The following is a 19,007-nucleotide window of genomic DNA, read 5'->3' on the forward strand; positions in this document are numbered from 1 at the left end:
TGCTGTGCCTTTTTTATACGATTCTCGATATCGTCTGCGCTTCCACCGTTGTTTGTGATAGTGCTACCTAGGTATATAAAGGATTGCGCGTCTTCCAGCGATTTGCCATTTATATGAAATAGGCGATTGTTTGATGTATTTACTCGCATTACGTTTGTTTTTTTATGTTGATAAATAATCCGGCATTGGCGGCAACTTTAGATGTGGAGTTGAGTTTAAATATAAGATATAGTGGTGAACGATATTCGACACTTTGTTCGATTATTACGCGAAGGCTGTTGATGTGATCTACGCATGCTTGTTCGGCTCGACACAGCTCAGGGTATACTTTGTTGATCCTTGTTGATGGTGCACAGTATTGTTATACCTCGCCAATTTGTGCATCTAGGCAAAGCTCCCTTTTTTGGGAGCTTAATTATTACGCCTTCTTTTCTTTCCCCGTCTAGAGTACCATTTTCCCAGAAGTTTGTAATGATGGGGTATAGGAGATTTGCGCTGACTAAAGGGTCAACTTTCATCAGCTCTGCAGCTATATTATCAACTCCAGCTGTTTTGTTATATTTTAATGCATATATAGCGCCAACTATCTCGTTTATGGAGGGGATGTCGGTTTCCATGTTTTGGTTTTCACAGTGTGTGTCGCAGTTACACTGGAGTTCGGTATCATTGGTCGTATCATTTGATAACAGTTCGGTTTAAAAGCTTTTCCAGACCTCAATTTGTTTGTTTTTTGCGTGATCAGTGTGCCATCATCATCCCTGTTAGGTTTGACAGCTGTGAAAGGTAGGTTTGATAAAAGCTTTGTGGCTTTATATAAGTCACGGCTGCGATTTGTTTCTCTTGCTCGCTGGGCTTCTGTTGCAATACAATCAATTCGTTTCCGTTTATCTGTGCTGGCAATTTTCTTTACCTCGCGTTTTAATCTATTGTATTCATTAGTTTTCTCCATCGTTTTTGCAACATTTATCGTTTCTTTAGCAAGTTGTCTGTCTTGAATTATAGTCCAAGTTTCATCCGAAATCCATGGCTTCCTTTTACTGTTGGCATATCCAAGATAGTTCTTGGCAGATGTTAGATATAGATCTCTGACAGTGCTCCATGAGGTTCTTTGTTCAACGAGGATGTTGTTGAGGGCTTCTCTTCTCAAATGCTGTAGCAACTTCCCTGATTTTTAGACGTTCAATATCGAATTTCCGTGAGTGCTTGTCGTCGTTTTTTATTGCAGCTAATTTTAAACGGACGGTAGCAATAAGAAGATGATGATCACTTCCTACATCCGCTCCCCTTTTGGTTTGTACGTCGAGTAAAGAGCCTCTCTATTTCCAGCTTATCAAAATATGATCGATTTGGTTTTACGTGTGGTAGTCCGGAGATGACCAAGTTACTTTATGTATTCTTTTATGCGGAAAGAGCGTACCTCCAATCAGAAGATTGTGGGTAGAACCTGTTTCTGCAAGAAGTTTACCATCTCAGTTAAACGTCCGACTCCGTGGGTACCCATTACATTTTGGAGATAAGCATAACTATGTATATCGCCTCGCCGTATAAAATTAAAATTCTTCTTTTGCCACAAGTTCAAAGGCTTCTGTGGGCACATATCATTTTATTATAGTCAAGTTTCTGGCCTTCGTACTGAACCGCGCTTCAATAATGCGATCTGTATGAGGCTTTCAATCTAACATCGTTTTTTTGTGCATACCTGTGAGGCCAACACCACTGGCTCTAGCATGGCTTTTCGGTCTTCCGGAGAATAAAAGTGTAAAGTTGTTGTTTGTTGGGGATTCACCTTCCTCTGGCCTCTATTCTGTATAGTGGACATTCCTTACACACCTGATTTAGCTTTGATGTTTCCAAAAGCGTCCTGACATTCCATGTTCCAATTCGTATTCTTGATTTCATGCAAAATACGCTGGTCATTTTACACCACCTTGTTAGTGAATCATGCATCAGTTGCTCAAATTCAGACCAATCGACTACTTTTGTTAACATTTCGTATACTACTGTTGACCTTCTTATTGCACCATGTCCCTTATCAAGGGCAAAACTCCATCCAAACGAAAACTGCGGAAAAAGCGATAACGACGACAAAAAAATCTTTCTATAATGCATCGAAATCTCTAAATACTGCAATTCCACAGCGAAAACTTAAATACTCATCTTTCTAAACCAACATCAGATAGGTCAACTGATTATTCCCTGAGGAAACCAACTAGTAGTGGTTCAAACGACCTTTTTTACCAAACCAAGTAAGATCTGCATTCAGTTCGTCCCGACCGAAATTTTTATATCCACCATCACTAGTTGTCGTTGCTGTGACAGTGTTTATTATTATATGTTTGTGTGTTTGTTCTTCTGCTTAATTTGGCTCCAGTTTCAAGAAAGTGGCTGCTTCGATGGGATGTAACCACAGATCTACTGGAGTTCGACGAGTATGTTTGGCAGGTCAGTTGAAAAGATGCTGTGTGTTGTGCGGGCCCATGACGCATACTGGGCAGATGTTTTGCACGGTCCTATCAATACTTGCCCTATAGGAATTTAAGCGACTGCAATATCCTGAGCGTAGCTGAGCAAAAACTACTCTGGTTTGTCGTGGCAGCTGACGCTCCTCAGCTGCGATAGATGGGGGATGTACTCCGAGGACTTTATGCACCCTACATTTGCTTACGGCCTTAGCAACTGGGTCCGTCTGAATGCTATTTAAACTTGCTTGATATGTCTGTTGATCTAGGGATTCTCTTCTGTATCGTTGGACCTTTTTCTCCAGATCGTGGATATTCTCCTTTATTTGCCTGAATGTGTCGGGCCTACTCCCCAGATGGTGATTGGGATGGCTCTCACGGTAACACCCGAGCAAGTACTGCAACGACATCATCCAATTGTGTTGCTGTATTGGACAAATATTTGCCTTGAAGACTTGAGGAGGCACCCTGTTGCAGTTTTCAGGTCGGCATTCTGACAAGATTGAATCTTTTTCCAATGCGTATCACATAAATTCGGGGACCAATCTGGCGTCGTATAGCTTACCACAGACCGACATATTTCTTTATCTGCACCTCAAGTGTTGCCGGCTAGGGACTTGAGGACCTTGTTCCTACATTTCAGTTTGTCGCAGATACCTGCGGCATGCGAGGACGACGTGAACGAAATGTCAAATGTGACCCCTAGAATTTTGGGGCAGCTTGTGGTCGGAATTCTGCTACCATCGACCACGACATTCAACTCACTTCTATACTGCGCCGTCCTTGTGGTGAACAGAGTGGTCGAAGATTTAGTTACGGATATCTGCATATTCCTCGTGTGGAAAAAGGTGGTAATATCAGTTAAATAGGAGTTCAGCCCCTCGCAGATGTCATCAGGGTAGGTAACGCCAAGATCGTACAATCATCCGCATACGTTACGATCTCAATAACGTTTGGACGTGGGTTGAATACAGTCCCGGAGACATCCATGGGAAACTCCCTGTTTCACTCTACGGGGTTTGGACTTCTTGTTCCTGAATTCCACGTACGACTGGCGTCCACACATACAATTGATTATCCAACGTTTCAAGGTCGGAGGGTTGTCTGCTCTATGTCCTCAAATAGCGTGGAGTATCTGACTGTATCAAAGGGTTTTGATAAGTCAACCGCCATCATTACATTTCTGTCACACGGCGGTCTCTGGTTGAGTCGTCGACAAATATGTGTGGAGATGTCGTGCTGTACTCCTTGCGGAATCCATGCTGATGATCGGCAACTAGATAGTTATTTCTTGCACTGGGGAGGACTAAGGCCTCAAGGGTCTTTGCTACAGGCGACAAAAGCGAAATCGGCCTGTACGATTCACTTTTGCTGGCATCCTTGTCTGGCTTCAGTAGCGGGACCACTCTGCCCATTTTCCAGACTTCGGGGACAATTAGAGTGGCTAGCGACAGGTTGAGAACTTTAGTGAGATACTCCACTTCCGGCTAATCCAGCTTTTTTAGCATTACCATGGAGATTCCACCAGGGCCCAACGTTTTGGATGACAGCTTCCTGATGACATTCGCAACATCATCCATTGTAAATTGTAGTGGTTCATCCTAGGTAGGAAGAGATCTGATGCGACGCAGTACTCCTGTCACTCCCGGGGTGCACAAAAACAGTCGATTGAAATAACTTGTGCACCTCTTTGAATCAATCAGCGTAACGTCGCCAAACGTGACTGAGGTCCAATCTTCCTTCTTTCCAGGTTTCGAGACTGACTTAACCGTTGCCCACAATTCACTTATTCCGGCTCCAATCTTGCAACTCCTTAGATTAGTTAACCTTTTGTTCCACTTATGTTTATGCCGGCAGGGTTATTTAGAGTCTTTGGGAAGTATGAACTTGCCGTCGTAGAAGGCGGCGAGAACCCAACTTGCTAAAAAAGAAATTCATGCCGATCCGAGAAGAGTTCCTAAACTGCATTTGTGCCAACAATTTTAAAATTGTGTGTGGGAGCTACACGAAGGAGTGTAATGATATAGCCCATATTCGAACTTGATCTATGTAGGTCTGGTAGAAATTTTACGATGTGCAAAGTTTGGATCAATTCGGTTACTACCTTCGAGAGTTATCGTATGCACTATTTTATACCCTCAGCGTTAAGGCTAAAGAGGGTATATACACTTTGATATGACCAAAATTGTGCCTCACCGAAATAATGGTTTTAGACCCCAAATATGTTTGGACGAAATCCGTTTCAGACAATTTGCAGTTGACTTAGCCATGCCCGTCTTCTGTCTGTCTAGCTGGTGCGTACGATAACTCTTGGATATAGTAATATTTAGACCAAACTTAGTTTAAGTTCGGTCCATTCCATCCGGTACCTCCCCCATACACCCTAACAGCACATCTCGGATCGTTTTGAAATTGTTTGCAACAAGTTCTTCTTGCTGGGGCAAGTTCATACTTTCTGAGATAATGGCCCAAAAGTTCCAAAGAGCTTTCCGGCACTAACTAAACTGGGTAGTAGGTAAGATAACCCTCGGAGGGAGAAACCGATGTGGTCCAAACGTTGTACATCGTATTAGTTCTTACAGACTCACATTATGCTTGACTATTGACTACATCGGATCCCTCTTTCGGGTACCTCCCCTGCAAGTTTTGGAAAGAGTTCAGTTATGGACTCGTCTGGCATCGTTTTTAAGTTTTTGGCAACATGTTGTGTGTGTGGTCCTAGTTACGACGGTATATTTTTTCGGCCAAGTCCTATATGTGTCCACCTATATGCGTCCACGTTTTGGTGTAGACCCCACAGAACAGTACCTACCGGTTTTCGCTATTTTAAGGGTTTAGCCGTATTATCCCATAGAAAAAGGCTGAAAATTGGAGTATAATCTTCGTTGGGACTAAAAAACTTTGTCCCAGAAATGTATCCCCCTTCCAATTTTCGTCTTTTTTTGTTCTAGCCCCATTATCTCACCGAAATCGCTGAAATTTGACATTTAATCTTCTTTGGGACTAAAAAACTTTTTCCCAGGGAATTGTCCGTGTTTAGCCAGTCTTCTGTAGGGCTACAAAACTTTCCCCCAAAAATTTGTCAGTATATATATCTCCCGATTTTTGGTATTTTGAAGGTTTTAGCCACATTATTCCATCGAAATGGTTCAAATTTTATATTTAGTCTCTTTGGGGCTACAAAACATTTCTCCAGAAATTGTCGGTGCAGGTACACGTTTGAATATATCACCAGATTTTTGGTATTTTCAAGAAATAAGCCGCATTATCGAAATACCGAAATATCTGAATTTTTGTATTTGGTCTTAGTTGTGGGTAAAAAATATTTCTGCACAAAATTGTAGATAAAGGCCCAAGTTTTGATATAGGTTCCATAGAACGGTCGATATATTCACATTATTGCTGTTTAAGTTCTGCGCGAGAATCATTTTGACGTTTTTAGCGAAGGTAGTCCTTGTTGTGCACCGGAGGCACTAGGAGTCTCTTTCAGACAACAGGGCGGAGTTTTGAAAGGTCTATATAGTCTGCCATTCCGTTGCAATTTTATCCTCTGACTAAACTGGTCCTGTACAACTTATCGCACACCTATGGGTTTTTTGCTGGCTAGAGACTTAAGGTCTTTGTCCCAGAGTGCTGTGACGGGCGTAAATGACTTAAACATGCCAATGTGACCCCTAGCATCTTGGGGCTGTTAGTAGTCAGAAATTGTAGGGGTTACGTGTGGTCCCGACACTTGGGACTGAAACTGGAATAATCTCTACTCTCCGCTCCATGACATTTCTTTACTTTCACATATAAACATATTGTTTCAGAGCGGAAGAGGTGAATGGACTTCGCATTTCACAGTGAGAAAAGGTCCATTTAGACGTGGTGATTGCTCTACCAGAATTGCATTCGTTGCTATTACCCGATCGTGACTAATTTGTCACGCCTTGGGTGACCAGTCCCGACTACGGATGTTTTTCTAGAAAATGATAGACGCAACCCCATTAACGATAGGATGTGAAAGCTATAAAATGGATAAAATTGGTGCCTGCTGAATAGACCTAAGTACTCTGAGGAAGAAACACTCTCTAAGAACCTTTTAAGTTATTCTAGTGCTGCGCTGATCCATGTCTTGTGTTAAAGCTCTTGTGTAATGGTGCACACCATCGACTTTGTGTCTCGGCTGCTTTCTGAAAGGTATTCTGAAAATAAATCCTTGGTGGACTGCGGGTCTCTGCCTTTGATATGATTACATACATACATATAATCCCACGACATCCCCGAAGGTGCAAAGGGGGAATTCCCCAAGGTGGGGTGATATCTCCGGAACTGTTTAACCTCTACCTCTCCTGTATTCCGCCCCCTCCACACGGCATCGAGATCGTAACGTATGCGCATGATTGCACGATCCTGGCGTCAGGTACCTATCCTGATGACATCTGTGAAAGACTAAACAACTATTTAACCGATCTTACCACCTTTTCCCATTCGAGGAATATGCAGATTTCCGCCACAAAATCAACAGCCAGGTAGCAGAATTCCGACCACAAACTGCCCCAAAATTTTAGGTGTCACATTCGACACTACTTTCAAGCTGTGCGCGCACGCCACAACTACCTGCGACACACTGAAAAGTAGGAACAAGGTCCTCAAGTCCCTAGCCTGCAGCACCTGGGGTGCAGATAAAGAAAACTTGTTGACCACATATAACGCGATAGGTCGGTCTGTGGTAAGTTATGCGGCGCCAGTTTGGTCCCCGGGATTATGTGACACGAATTAGAAAAAGATTCACAACCTGCCAGAACAGAACTTCTAGGTACGAACGTCTTCGTCAAAAATTTGGTTTGGCACTAATTCTATAGTTAAATGTTGGCCCACCTATCATGCGAAAGATGGGTCTACCCCGTTTATTAGTAATACACAATAAAATTTTGTTTTATTCCGGTTGGTGGTGGTTGAAGATAGGAGGTTGTTGTTGTTGATGTTGGTGGGGAAGTGAGGAAGTGTCTACTTTATGCCCGATATCTGTTCCTTTGCTTTATTTCCACTTATATTTCTTCCGTCGAATGACAACGTAAATATGTCGGTGGTTGTGTTCTTAGGATGCACATATTCTTGAGGGTATTTGCCCGTAAGATTTTATGAATGATGGCGATGACGGTGGTGGTTGGTGGTTACGAACGGCACGAGTTTTTCATGATGTAAACTGTTTCAGTCAGTATAACCCCAGCGTTTGTTCTTATTGAAAGCATCGCTCGTTTTGTTGATCACTCTCTCGCTCTTTCGGTGTGCCAGCAGCAGGGACAGCCAGACATCTAACCAGCCAGTCAAAGTCATTTTGCATGGAATACTTTTCAATTTCGATATAATCAAATTTTGAAACCACTAGATTCTCTTTCCTCGGTACGACGGCATTGTAGTTGTTGTTGACAGCAAAAATATTGTTTACAGCAGGCCTTCGAAGTTGGATAGAGGAGGCCGGTTGTTGTGTGTGGTGTTTTGTTCTTAATGACACAGTTGTCATGTTTGTTTACAATTTCTTTCAACGGCGCTTTGATGTACGTATGTATGAATGTCCGTACTATGTATGAGAATGTACGTCAGTCCGAGTGGCATGGAAGATGATGCATTCAACCATTTATCTGGCTCCTCTGTCCATTCAAATAAACGTCAGTTTTTTCCATTTCATGCCTAGTAGATATGCAATGCATAACATACATACAAACAGACACACATAACTGTAATTGAATTTGGAATTCAAATTAATAATCATTTTGTGCGTACACTCCTCACACACAATGTGCGTTTTTTTCTTACTTTTTTACAGATGACGCGCTACAAGCAGACAGAATTCTCGGAGGAAGATAGCAGTTCAATGGGTGGGGTACAACTGAATGAGCCAGGCATTAGTACTGGAATGCAGATACGTTATCATACCGCCCGGGTAAGTAGCACACAAACAAACATACTAATAAACACTGTGAATTGCCAGCCAGCCAACGAGCCAAAGGCCATATTGTTAAACCCTAATTTTGTAATTAAAAATGCAAACAAGAATTTTAAAGAGCAAATATTATTCACATGCATTAGCAAAGACTATCAAAAAAATACGGTCTGTCCAACCTGTTTAACTTTAGTCACGTTTTAAAGCACATGATCTATTTGGAAATAAAGCAGTGCAAAATTAGATTGAGAAGAAGAAGCCGTTCTATATGGAAAACTCCTTCGGATATCTCCCTCACAAATGTTCAAAATTTTCACTTAAGTGTTCGAGAACCGTTTGGAAATTGTCACCCAATGTAGCTCTTGTGATACCTACTACATACAACATATTTTTATACCCTTCACCATAATATGGAGGGTCTAATTAAATTTGTCATTCCGTTTGTAACACATCCAAATATTCATCGGAGGCCCTATAAAGTATATATATTCTTGATCAGGGCAAAATTCTAAGTCGATATAACCATGCCCGTCTGTCCGACTTTTGAAATCAAGATACAGCTCGCAATTTTTAAAATAGATCTTTGTAATTTGGTATAGAAGTTTCTATTACTCCTAGGATGTTTGGTATTGCAAATGGGCTATATTGGTCCATTCCAGAAGAGAATTATCAGTATAGGTCCGCGGGTTCCTATATCCCCTATAGTAGCGTACCTCTTGATTTGCAGTATTATGAAGGTTTTACCAAAAGATCGGAAATTTGGTATTTAGTCTTCTTTGAGTCTAAAAAATTTTCTCCAGAAATTTGTATAGTGTGACGTTTTGATATAGCCCCCATGGAACGGTACCTCCCGATTTTCGGTATTTTGAACTTTAGCCTATATGAAGAGGTGGACCTATATCAACAAATTTCTGGTGGAAAGTTTCGTAGCCACAAAGAAGACTAAACACCAAGTATCAGCCATTTCGTTTTGATATTGAGGCCACAACCTTCAAAATACTGGAAATCGGGAGGTACCCTTCTATGAGGGCTATATGAAATGGTGGACATCTAATAATTCTGTTCTGGAATATTTTGTAGTCACACCGAATACCAAATTTCATCCATTTTTGTTTCATAATGACCCTGAAACTATCAAAATACCGAAAATCGGAAGTTATCGTGGACCATATCAAAACATGGACCTTTACTGACAAATTTCTGGGAGAAAGTTTCGCAGTCTTAAGGAATATTTAATATCAAATCGTGGACCTATGCTGACAAATTTCCAAGGGAAAGTTTTGTAGCCTCAAAGAAGACCAAATACCGTTTACTGCCAGACCCACATTTTCAATTTTTCCAAGGGTGATTGTTGCGATACTTTTTGACCAACCTATTATGTCGATCACGGTGCTCTTGAACCAGCTTTACATGAAAGTTGCTTACACCTGGGAAGTTTTTGCGGATTCTGAAACTACAATGTCCATCGATGAGAAAAATCAAAAAACAAAAAAATCAACGGAGCGCTTTTTAACTAAATGCGGTCAATGTTCACATTTTTAGGGTTTCTTTAGGTTTTCACGATTTTGATTGGAAACCGAAACCCCTCACGAAATGGGAATAGAGAAAATGTTGTAGCTGTGAAAATTATTTAGTCCTACCTCGATGAGACTTACCGTTTTCAAGAAAATCGTGAAACTCTAACAAAAAAAAACCCAAACTGTGACCTGAACTTCTATATCTCAAAAATGGAAAATATCATAAAGGTCAATTTTATAGAGAATTTTTACAGCTACAACATTTTCTTTAGCCCCATTTTCACAGAACTTGCGGTTTCCAAGTAAAATCGCAATAATCTAAAGTAAACCTAAAAATGTGAACATTGACCGCGATTTATTTAAAGATCCCTCCAGCGTTTTTTTTTTATTTTTGGATTTTTCTCATCTATGAACATTGCTGTTTCAGAATCCACAAAAACTTCCCAGGTGTAAGCGATTTTCATATAAAGTTAGTTGAGGCGCACCGTACATGACATTGTTTTATAAAGAGGCGATACTGTCAGTGAGTTGTCCCAATTTGAACTTCTATTTCTCAAAAACGGTAAAACCTACGAAAATATCATAAAGGTCAATCTTGTAGAGAATTTTCAAATCCAAAAGTGCCAAATTTCTGTGACCTATAATTGCCCACACAAAGCAAATATCGCTTATAACGACATATCGGCTATACCGACCAATTCCGTCGGTCCATTAACCGCCGTTATACGCGATTTTGACTGTAGTTTATTCCTCGACTTCGAAACTCTAAATCTCTCTACGCTCTCATTAATATTTTCCTCATAACAATACAATGTCCCATCTTTATATGTTTATGGCTTTGTTTGTGTTTTTGTTGTTTGTATAAATTTAATTATTCTATTGCTTGCATTTACCATTCAGTGTAATGCCAATGTTGTGTTTAGTAATTAGTTTATTGTTGCAATAATTCAATCTCAATAATTTATTAGGACACCATATGTACGTACATTTATATCATAGCCGACCAAGAAGAGCGAGCGCTTAAATTGTTTATGTGTGGGTAAAATTACACTGACAGAACAGGGTGATGATTTTCATATTGAGTGTGAAATGAAAAATATATTGTTGGCGCGTTCGCTTTGTATGACTTAAATTAAAAATAATATAAATAACTTCATAATTTGAAAAGTATTTTTCTTCATATGTTAATTTTTTTGAGAGAAAAAACAAATTGTATATAAAAATGATTTTTTAAGACTTTCTAAGCATACATACATTTTTTATTGTTGCATTGCAGACGAGGCAAAAATATTAATACAAAACAAAAATCATTTTCAAATTCTTCCCTCCACATATTTGCTGTACAACTGCAAAATCTTTTCTGTGTACCCAAAAATAAACAAATAAAGCGGCATCAACCTGCTTGCATGAAATTCAGTACAAGACTGAAGTAAAAAAATCAAAACATTTGCTCTCTTACTTTGCGTTCGGGTCGCGTGTGTGTGATTTGCCGAAAAACTTCGTAACCAAATCAATACCCACGAACGGGTTTGGTTTATGCCAATAATTGGAGAAAAGGGGAGGGGGAACAAGTAAGGACGGCGTTAAGTTCGGCCGGGCTCGACGTTTTATACCCTTCACCACCAACTGTATTGAAGTGGATAGGAACAATAAGTTTAATTTCGTATATGAAAGTACTAAACTCTTCCAGGAGTAGTACATATATCCCAACTAATAATACTCTTTTCAAAACAGGTCATATGGGGCGACATCGTTGTTTTTTCCAAAACATGGACCAATATTTACAATTTTCCAAATTAACAATTGACAATTTTATGTATGTATTAAAATTGGGCAATACCTAAATTTTAATACATACATAACCTGGATATTCTGGATTTGGATAGTTAATCAGCAGTACCGATGTACCGATAAATTTCTGGAGGAAAGTTTCGTAACTCCAGCGAAGACTAAATACCAAATTTCAGTTATTCTTGTTGAATAATGTGGACCTTTTATGGGGGCTATATAAAAACATGGAACAATACCGCAAAAATTCAGGTTGAAAGTTGTATAACACCAACGGAGACTAAATATTAAATTTCATCCGTTTCGATGGGATATTGATGGCACAACCTTCAAAATACCGAAAATCGGGAATTACGCTTCTATGGGGGCTATATATACTGATAATTCTCTTCTGCAAGATGTTATACACCTATGACAGTTTAAATGCTAAATTTCAGTCATATCGGTGGTATATTGACGCCAAAACTTTTAAAATACCGAAAATCAAAATATACCAAATATCAGCTATTTCGGTGGGGAATTCAAAATACAGAAGGCGTGGTCCTATACCGACAAATTTAAAGTGGAATGTTTTATACCCCAACGAAGACTAACTATCAAATGTTAGTTATTTCGATGGGATATTGAGCACACAACCTTCAACATACCGAAAATCGGGAGGTACCGTTCTATGGGGGATATACATATGTAGACATGGACCTATACCGACAATTTCAGGTGGAAAATTTTCACCCTCAGTTAACACTGAATACCAAATTTTAACAATTTCGGGAGGGGAGGTATCGTTCTATGGGGGCTATATGGAGACGTAAACCTCTACCGACAAATTTCAGGAGGAAAGTTTTATAACCTCATCGAAGACTAAGTACAAACTTTCGATGTTATAATGAGGCCATTTCGATGTTATAATGAGGCTGAAAATTTCAATAAACCGTAAATTGGGATGTACCGTTCTATGGGGGGTACCTCAAAACGTGGACATATACCGACAAATTTCTGAGGGAAATTTTTGCAGCCCAGAAAAAGACTAAATACCAAATTTCAGCCACTTCGGTAAAATAATGAGGCTACGACCATCCAAATACCGAAAACGTTGACCAATACCGACGAATTTCTAAGGGACATTTTTGTAGCCCAGGAAAAAACTAAATACCAAATTTCAACCACTTCGGTGGAATAATGAGGCTAAAACCTTCAAAATACCGAAAATTGGGCGGTACCGTTCTATGGGGGTTATATGAAGACGTTGACCTATACCGGCCAATTTCAGGTGGAAAGTTTAATATCCTCAACGAAGACTAAGTACCTATTTTCAGCCATTTCGGTGTTATAATGAGGCTAAACCCTTCAAAATAGCGAAAATTGGGATGTACCGTTCTATGGGGTGTACATCAAAACATCTGGGAGAAAATGTTGTGTCCCAAAGGAGGACTAAATATTAAATGTCAGCCATTTTGGTAGGATAATATAGCTTATATATAGCAAAATACCGAAAATCGGGAGATATGGTCCTATGGGGGCTATAGCGAAACATGGACCTATAAAAACACTTTTTGGTTAGAAATGTTTCTTAGCCTCTGGAAACACAAAATACCACACTACAACAGATTCTGTGGTAAAATTGAACTAATACATTAAAAATATCTTAAAGTGACGCGTACTATATGTGATTTATAGAGTGATTTCCATAGAGGGACAGACGAACGGACATGGCTATATCGATATAGAATTGCACGCTGATCAAGAATATATATAGTTTGTGGGGTCTAAAATTATTATTTCTAGTAGTTACAAACGGAGTGACAAACTTAATATATCCCCTTAGTATGGTGGAGGGTATAAAAACGAAGTGGCAGGAAAAAGGATAAGCAGAGGAAGGATGTATAAAGGAATTAAGGCTCCTGCAGTATCTTAACAGACTGTGTCTTTTGTATGTCAGACTAGAACACCGGCAGAGTGCATGTTCTACATGTTCATATAGCCTGCATTACTAAATGTTGTTGTCCTCCCACTTACTTGTCATAGATCTTATGCAATAATGATCTCTGACTTGTGAAGTGAGAGAAGGGACGCAGTTCTACGTCCGGATATTACCGGACAGATTGATTCCACTACCTTGCACCCAGGCCTGTCCTGCCAGATGTTTACAGTTTTCTTAAAGCAGAACTTATTCAGTTTGTCGAGGAAAAAGCAAAGCTGTGGATAGAAACTGGTTACTGGGAACCCCTCCTTGCTAATTCATCAACATTACAATGCCCTGGTACGCAACAAATTTAACAACCATTCCACAAGTTTTTGAGATAGATCTACAATTTTGAACAGGTTTTGATTTAATAGAGAAGGACTTTACGAGTAGTGCGTTTAGATCAGCTTGAATATTCACATATACTGTAACTACCCAATCTACGGAGTCGGTCATTTCCACTAGCAACTCGAAAGTTATTTCTGGTAAAAGACTAAAAAGCAAAGGGCAACTTAGTTTGAATTTGGCGAGGTCGTTCTTTATTTTTTGTCAAAAATGACTTAAGCAAAAATGCCATGCCTCTTATGTACCGAGGCCTTTAGACTTTCAGCACTGCAACAACTTCTACCTGAAGACACTACAGTTTGTAAGGGCGTCTGAAGTCCAGTTTCTCACAGTACATATCGGCTCCCATACCCTCCTCCATTTTCGACTCATCGGTGGAAATTGCTAAGATGTCCGTGATTGGAATGATAATGTCGACTGTACGAAGTCCAGAGTAGGCAAAAAGTAGTCTGTTTCCACTCATCTTTCGCTTAGACAAACCTAGTTGCAGAATGCTAGCATTTCAAATCCGTGAGCATCACAACACATGTAGATTTCTGAGCCTCAAACTGAATATACCCTTGAACTGAATATACCGGGCTTTGAACATTCAGTACATCATTTAAGGCAGCCTGAGTATTGCTTTTTACTGTTTCAGTAATGAGAACTGATACAGTTAGCAGTAAGGTAAATAGCTTGTACGGGTTGCAATAATTGCTCATGGCATGCCACCAGACAAGACGTCTGTAAGTTAAGATTGGACAGCCCACTGCTCACCAGTGTATTGCATGTTGTCTGAGACCAATTCTTTAGCCTGTAGGGTTCTTTCAGGGATTAAATACAATCAACACTTTTTTTGTACATTACCCGGTGTTCAGTTTGGGTTTAATCGTTATTATCTTCATCGCAAGGGTTGGTTACTAGTCCAATACATCAACCGAAGTTTTATCGGGACACATGTTACTTGTGGTTGTAGTAACAGTATATTTAATGTTTTTAGGTTCGTTTCTTTTGCTTAATATTGCTCTGGGTATATCTCCAGTTCCAGAAATTTGCCTGCTTCGATGGGTTGTAGCCACAAAGCTACTGGAGTTAGTTGAGTAAAGGTGTAGTGGGTCGTGACGGCCTGTTTCGTGTTTTCGATCCTTGCCCCATAGGAATTTCGACGGCTGCACCATCCTGAGCCTACATGAGCCAAAACTACTCTGTTTTGTCGTGGCAGCAGACACCTTTTAGGTGCGAGGATCCCATTCACACGATAGTTGTTTATGCCATCTGCGACTGCATCCGTGTGAATGCTATTTAAACCAGCTTGGTGATCTAGGTCTTGTACCGTTGCATCTCTGTTTCTAGATCATAAAGATCCCTCCTGACATGCCTGGGTGGGAAGGTCCTATCCACCATATGGTAAGACCCGAGCAAGTATTGCAACGAAAGCATGCCATAATGTTGTTGTACTGGAAGAATCTTTGTCCTCATGTAGATGGTCCACTGAAGACATGAGGAGGCACACTGTCGCGGCATTTTGACACGCTTAAATATTTTGTTCATCGCGTTACATATATATTCGGGAACCACACTGGCTCCGCATGGATTTCGACAAGCCGACCTATCGCATTATATGTGCCCAACAATGTTTCTTTATCTGTAACCCAAGTACTGCTGGTTAGGGACTTGAGGACCATGTTCCTACATTTCTGCTTGCCACAGAAAGCTGTGGCATGCGTGGACGACGTAATCATGCTATCGAATGTGACTCCTAGAATCTTGGAGTAGTTGGATGTCGAAATTCTACAGCCATCGACCATTACATTCAACGCAGTACTCACCTCGGCCGTCCATGTGGTGAACAGAGTAGCCGTAGATTTAGTGGCTGATATTTGCATTCAGATAGAAGTTTAGCCTTTCACAAATGATGCCAATATAGTATAATCATCCGCATACGTTACGATCTCAAAGCCTGGAGGGGATGGAATACAGGAGAGATAGAGGTTAAAAAGTTCCGAAGATATCACCCTACTTTGTGGAACACCCACTTTTACTTTACGGGACTTTGACTACTTACATATAATTTATTATCCAATGTTTCAAACACAGCTGGAGGTTTGTCTGCTCGATATCCTCAAATAGCGCTGAGTTCTTGCCAGTGTTAAAGGCATTTAATAAGTCAAGCACCACTATCACAGTTCTATCACTTATCTTGCTCTGGTTGAGTCCTCGATTAATGTATGTGGAGATGGTGTGTCGCGCTGTTGCGATGGTGTTTGCGGAACCCATGCTGATGATCGACAACTGGATAGCTATTCCTGACGCTGGGGAGAATTAAAGCCTCAAAGGTCTTTGCTACGGGCGAAAAAATCGAAATCGATCTATATGATTCACCTTTGCTGGCATCCTTTCCTGAGTTCAGTAGCGGGAAGACCCTGCCCATTTTCCAAAGTTCTGGAACGGTGTGTTTGGATAACGACAGGTTGAGAACTTTATTGATATACTTGACTCCCGGCACATACATGTGTTTCAGCATACCATCAGAGCCCAACGCTTTAAATGATTCAGCGTTGGGAAGAGATCTAATGTGATGCAGTACTCTTCTAGTCGCCCTGTTACTCCCGGGTGCTCGACAAACTGTTGATTAAAATACCCATCTTTCTTCTTTCCAGGTTTCGAGAGTTGCCCACAATTCACTTATTCCGGCTCCAATGTTGCATCTCTTCGGATGATTTAGCCACTTTTTCCGCTTATGCTCACCGATCAATTTAATAACTTCCAGTGTCAGCTCCCTGACTCTGGGGTCACTGGGGTTGGCACGACGAAGTTCATCACGCTCATTTGCCAATCCCATCGCCTCTGCAGGCAAATTTGGTATCACTTCGGGTATTCGACCAGCAAGTATATGGCGAGCGGCTGCAGCTGTGATGATGTCCCGATCATCAAAAGGCCTGGGCAGTGCTTTGAAGCGCTGATCTGCTAATGGAGACAATTAAAGGGGAGACGGGTTACCGGGTGACGTCATTTATCAAATCAAGTAACACGATGGTTATGTCTGGTCTGAACTATGACACTCTCCGTTAATTCTGGTAGGGGCATCCTCATTGACCGTGCAAAACGTAGAGCTATCAATCTGCTCAGCCAGCAGGTCGTTTCCGAAGACTGAATGCAACAATACATGGTGATTATTAAAGTGTCCCAAGACCTTCCAAAAGCGGAATAATGTTGGGGTTATAAACCTGGAGTACCTCTATTTATCGGTGGGATGTGTACGTTCAGCAGCTCTACCTCGGCAGTTCCACACCTGACTGCTACCCCCTTTCATTATATGTACGCGTCATTAAAGCTAGGCACTTCTGGTGCAATCCTTCCACAGTACGTTGTAACCATCACAACACAGTAAGCTGCAGTTGTTGTTGTGCTTGCTTTTCTGCACCGCCGCGACAATTTTATTCTACCGACATGAAATCCCATATTTCCTCAATCTTATCTCGCAGTCCTTTGCAATTCAATTGCAAAAAAGAAGCATTTTTTTGGGATTTTAACAGCAACGTATGGTGTTAAGTGCTGCGTGGTAATTCCCTCTATTGCCTCACTGGAGGTTATTAAATAATTTTTATTAGCTTTCCTGATCTTACTCTTATACGTATATACAATTCCTAATCCGGATTATGGTTAGACCTACGGGCCTTATTTTAAGAAAAATAAAATTTCTCATCATTCTTCTGTCCGTTTTCTTATTTTTCAGGCAACTTTAAATTGGCGCTCAAGGAATCGTGTAGAAAAATGGCTAATGGCAACGACAATAGTTCTATCCTTTATTATAGTAACCCTGCTAATAGTGATCTTTCAAAGGGAAGCAGAGAAAACAACAAGAATTCTTCATGTGGAACCGCATAAAGGTAGTATAGGCGAAAGAAGATGTTCCGATTGTACAAAAAACCTACATTAATTTTCATTGCAGATGCTGAAATGCCATGTCTAAATGAACACTGTATATTTGCCTCGAATGATATCCTAAATTCCATAGATCGTAGTGTTAATCCCTGTGATGATTTCTATGGTTATGCATGGTAGGTGGTGGAAAGAGCGTTAGATATCTAAATAAGAGTTTGATGGTGAGTTTTTATTTTATTCTAGCAATCAGTGGGTCAAAAATAATCCCATACCGGATGGCAAAAGTTCCTGGGGTACCTTTAGCAATATAGAACAACGTAATCAGTTGATTATTAAGAATATTTTGGAAAAACCAATGAAATCCTTTACCTCCGAGGCTGAGAAAAAGGCCAAAATCTATTATGAATCCTGTTTGGATCGCAATGATGAGCTGGAGAAGTTGGGCGCCAAACCAATGGTTTCATTTTTGTGGAAAATTGGTGGTTGGAATGTTTCACACACGGGCTTCAATATGGGTCAATGGACATTGGCCAACACCTTGAAGATATTGCAAAATAGGTAAGGCATCTTGGAATTTCCGGACTCAGTTATGGTTCATTTTAATGTAATTTCAATCTTTAGATATAACATCAATTGCCTATTTGGCTGGGCCATAGGTGAGGATGATAAAAATTCTACCCGCCACATTATACAAATCGATCAGGGTGGCCTTACGTTGCCGACACCAGAATATTATGAAAACCGCACAGAAATTCATCGTAAAGTTCTCAAGGAGTACATTGAATATATGACCAAAGTTTGTGTTCTATTGGGCGCCAATGAGACAGATGCCCGTCGCCAAATGCAAGAAGTTATGGATTTTGAAACAAAAATAGCCAATATTACCATTCCCTTGGAGGAAAGGCGTAACGAAGAGGCCATGTATCATCCCATGAAATTGTCGGAGTTGGATAAATTGGCACCATTCATTAATTGGACGGAACATTTGGATCATGCCATGCAATTGGTGGGTAGACGTGTTACCCAGCGAGAGGTGGTTGTTGTTTATGCCCCGGAGTTTCTAAAGAAACTTTCGGTGATCATTGCGGAAATGGAGAAAACCGTGGAGGGGAAAAAGTAAGTCTTATATATTTCAGGCAAAT

The 19,007-nt window shown here is 40.5% G+C and overlaps 1 protein-coding gene across 6 annotated transcripts in view; it reads left to right on the forward strand.

The window, feature by feature from the left end:
* Nep3 (M13 family metallopeptidase neprilysin 3) overlaps nucleotides 1–19,007 on the forward strand; it is a 36,392-nt gene that overhangs the window by 2,836 nt on the left and 14,549 nt on the right. For 4 of the 6 annotated variants that reach the window (XM_073972056.1, XM_073972055.1, XM_073972058.1 and 1 more), the window contains exons 2-6: nucleotides 8,272–8,388; nucleotides 17,717–17,870; nucleotides 17,933–18,041; nucleotides 18,109–18,423; nucleotides 18,487–18,981. In XM_073972056.1, coding sequence (XP_073828157.1) covers nucleotides 8,272–8,388; nucleotides 17,717–17,870; nucleotides 17,933–18,041; nucleotides 18,109–18,423; nucleotides 18,487–18,981 — 1,190 coding nt within the window. Of the gene's footprint in view, nucleotides 1–7,327; nucleotides 8,003–8,074; nucleotides 8,185–8,271; nucleotides 8,389–17,716; nucleotides 17,871–17,932; nucleotides 18,042–18,108; nucleotides 18,424–18,486; nucleotides 18,982–19,007 lie in introns of those variants that run through there. The other 2 variants (XM_073972054.1, XM_073972060.1) reach the window with 2 other exon arrangements.

The sequence above is a fragment of the Musca autumnalis genome, unplaced genomic scaffold, assembly GCF_047663935.1.
Source record: "Musca autumnalis isolate F117 unplaced genomic scaffold, ASM4766393v1 scaffold_3, whole genome shotgun sequence".
Lineage (NCBI taxonomy): Eukaryota > Metazoa > Arthropoda > Insecta > Diptera > Muscidae > Musca > Musca autumnalis.